A 2,528-nucleotide genomic window follows, 5' to 3' on the forward strand; every position below is an offset into this window, starting at 1 on the left:
TATATATCTGTATGTCCTCGACTATACGTGTGTGATCTTGTTAGTGTTGAAGTATTAGCTTGTTATTTCTGAAGTATTGTGCTGTCTTATCGAAATCTCAACAAGAGATATGTATAAGCTAATAATTGCAATATTGAGTGAGTTTCCGCTTTTCACCATACCCACACGACCCAATAGTGACTTCACTCCGAAATACCAACAGAAGTCATGTAGCACCGTTTACACGGATGAAGCGGTAAATATGAGCAAAGTTACTTTATATTCCAAATCCAAGCGCAACCTACTGATGGACTTGAGCGATGGCCCAATTCAGTCCACCCTACTAGGATCCCGGGACATTTTGGACCCTTTTTTATTCAGAAGGTCGATATTCCAGAAATCGCCATCGGTCAGCGCAAAATTCCAAATATCAAAGTCAATTTGTTGGTGCTTGATGTTCATCACGGTGGGAATGACAATCAGTCCCTTCTGCATGGCCCACCTCAGCACAATCTAAAGCCAAGCATGAGAAGATGTTATAATTATAAACTCTTGAGATGACCAAATGAGGTGTTCAACATGATGCTGGTGGACTCATGAATACACGAACCCATGGATGGGTGACTCATCCAGTCATTCTCATATGACTAGGTACGGATGGGTGTACCATCCAGTCTTTATCAAATGATTAGGTCGCAACGATTGGTGATTTGCCAAGCAGCTTCTGCTTAATAGTTAATGCTGAGGTGTTGCCGCCAGACTGTAACGATTTCAGTTTGTGAACGCTATTTTCCAATTCATTGGGTCCGCAAAACCACTGATCGAGCCCATTCAACAGGTGTGGTGTTGGTGGAGGGGTAGGCCAATAATACAAATTATATAAAACCTCGCACAAAAAACCAGAGTCACCTGACGAGCCCACGTGCTGTGTGTGCGATCACAGAGCCAGATATGTATCTATGAAAGGAGGCTACGAAGAAATGTATGCACAGGACCAAAAAAGGGACACTCAGGGCTTAATGAACCATATGCATTAGTAACGCATAATACTAACCAGCACACACGACCAATTAAGGGACACTCAGGGCTTAATGAACCGCATGCATAAGCAACGCATACTACTAACCAGCACACACAGAACCAACACGTATGACTACACACCCCTGGCAGCCACCCACACAATAACTCTGACCAAAGTGTTACCACCAAAATGTTACCTGTGCTGCATTGATGCCATAGAGTGCGGCGCATCGGAAGACCTGGGCGTTGGTGAGAGCTACTCCCTGCGCTAACGGCGTATGGGCAATCAACAAAATCCCATTCCTAACAGCAGACGATACAGCCGACGAGTGGACAGGGCCAGAGGGTGGAGATATAGTCATACGTGAGTGTTATGTAATGTTCATCGCAGGTGAGTTGTGTGTGTCATGTAATGTTCAAGACAGGGATAAAGTCATACGTGTGTGATATGTAATGTTAAAACAAGCGGAGTTGTAGGGTAGACATCGACAGGTGTGAAGGCATCTTAACAGTGCGATCGAATGGAGTGTATGTGCACAGACGGAGACAATTCCACGTATACTTGTGATTAAAATCACAGCAGCCAATGGTTCAGCTCGACATCCTTAGCAGTAATCCCAACGGACCAATGTGTTGAATAAGATCACACACACACACACACAAACACACACCAACATGAGTACAAAACACACACACACACACACACACACACACACCAACATGAGTACAACACACACACACACACACACCAACATGAGTACAAAACACACACACACACACACCAACTTGAGTACAAAACACACATACACCCACACCAGCATGAGTACAAAACACACCAACATGAGTACAAAACAAACACACCCTCACACCAACATGATTACAAAACACACACACTCACACCAACATGAGTACAAAACACATACACACACACAACAACATGAGTACAAAACACACACACACCCACACCAACAAGCGTACAAAACACACACACACACACACACACACACACACCAACATGAGTACAAAACACACAAAAAACACACACACACACCAACATGAGTACAAAACAAACACACACACACACACCAACATGAGTACAAAAAACGAGGCACATTCTTACTGCTGGATGGGCGATATTCCGATCTAAAAACTGGCAACGCAAGCACACACACAGGCACACACACAGGAATATAAGCATACATGGAGAAAGATCACATGGTCATGGAGAGAGAGATCACATGATGAACTAACATACACAGGCACACACAGAGGTTTATGAGCATACATGGAGAAAGATCACATGTTGAACTAACATACACAGACACACACAGAGGGTTATGAGCAGGAGAGAGAGATCCCATGATGAACTAGCATACACAGGCACACACAGAGGGTTATAAGATGGAGAGAGAGATCCCATGATAACTAACATACACAGACACACACAGAGGGTTATAAGCATACATGGAGAGAGAGATCACATGGTGAACTAACATACACAGGCACACACAGAGGGTCATAAGCATACA

General features: G+C 43.9%; 1 protein-coding gene across 1 annotated transcript; it reads right to left on the reverse strand.

Moving 5' to 3' along the window:
* Nucleotides 1-205: 205 nt before the first annotated feature.
* SARC_14260 (hypothetical protein) lies at nucleotides 206-1,361 on the reverse strand (the record flags this gene model as incomplete). The annotated part of the gene is made up of 2 exons (XM_014291609.1): nucleotides 206-492; nucleotides 1,197-1,361. The coding sequence occupies 2 exons, from the start codon at nucleotides 1,359-1,361 to the stop codon at nucleotides 310-312; spliced, it is 348 nt and encodes a 115-aa protein (XP_014147084.1). The 3' UTR covers nucleotides 206-309.
* Between the last annotated feature and the right edge of the window lie 1,167 nt (nucleotides 1,362-2,528).

The sequence above is a fragment of the Sphaeroforma arctica genome (assembly GCF_001186125.1).
Source record: "Sphaeroforma arctica JP610 unplaced genomic scaffold supercont1.4364, whole genome shotgun sequence".
NCBI lineage: Eukaryota > Ichthyosporea > Ichthyophonida > Sphaeroforma > Sphaeroforma arctica.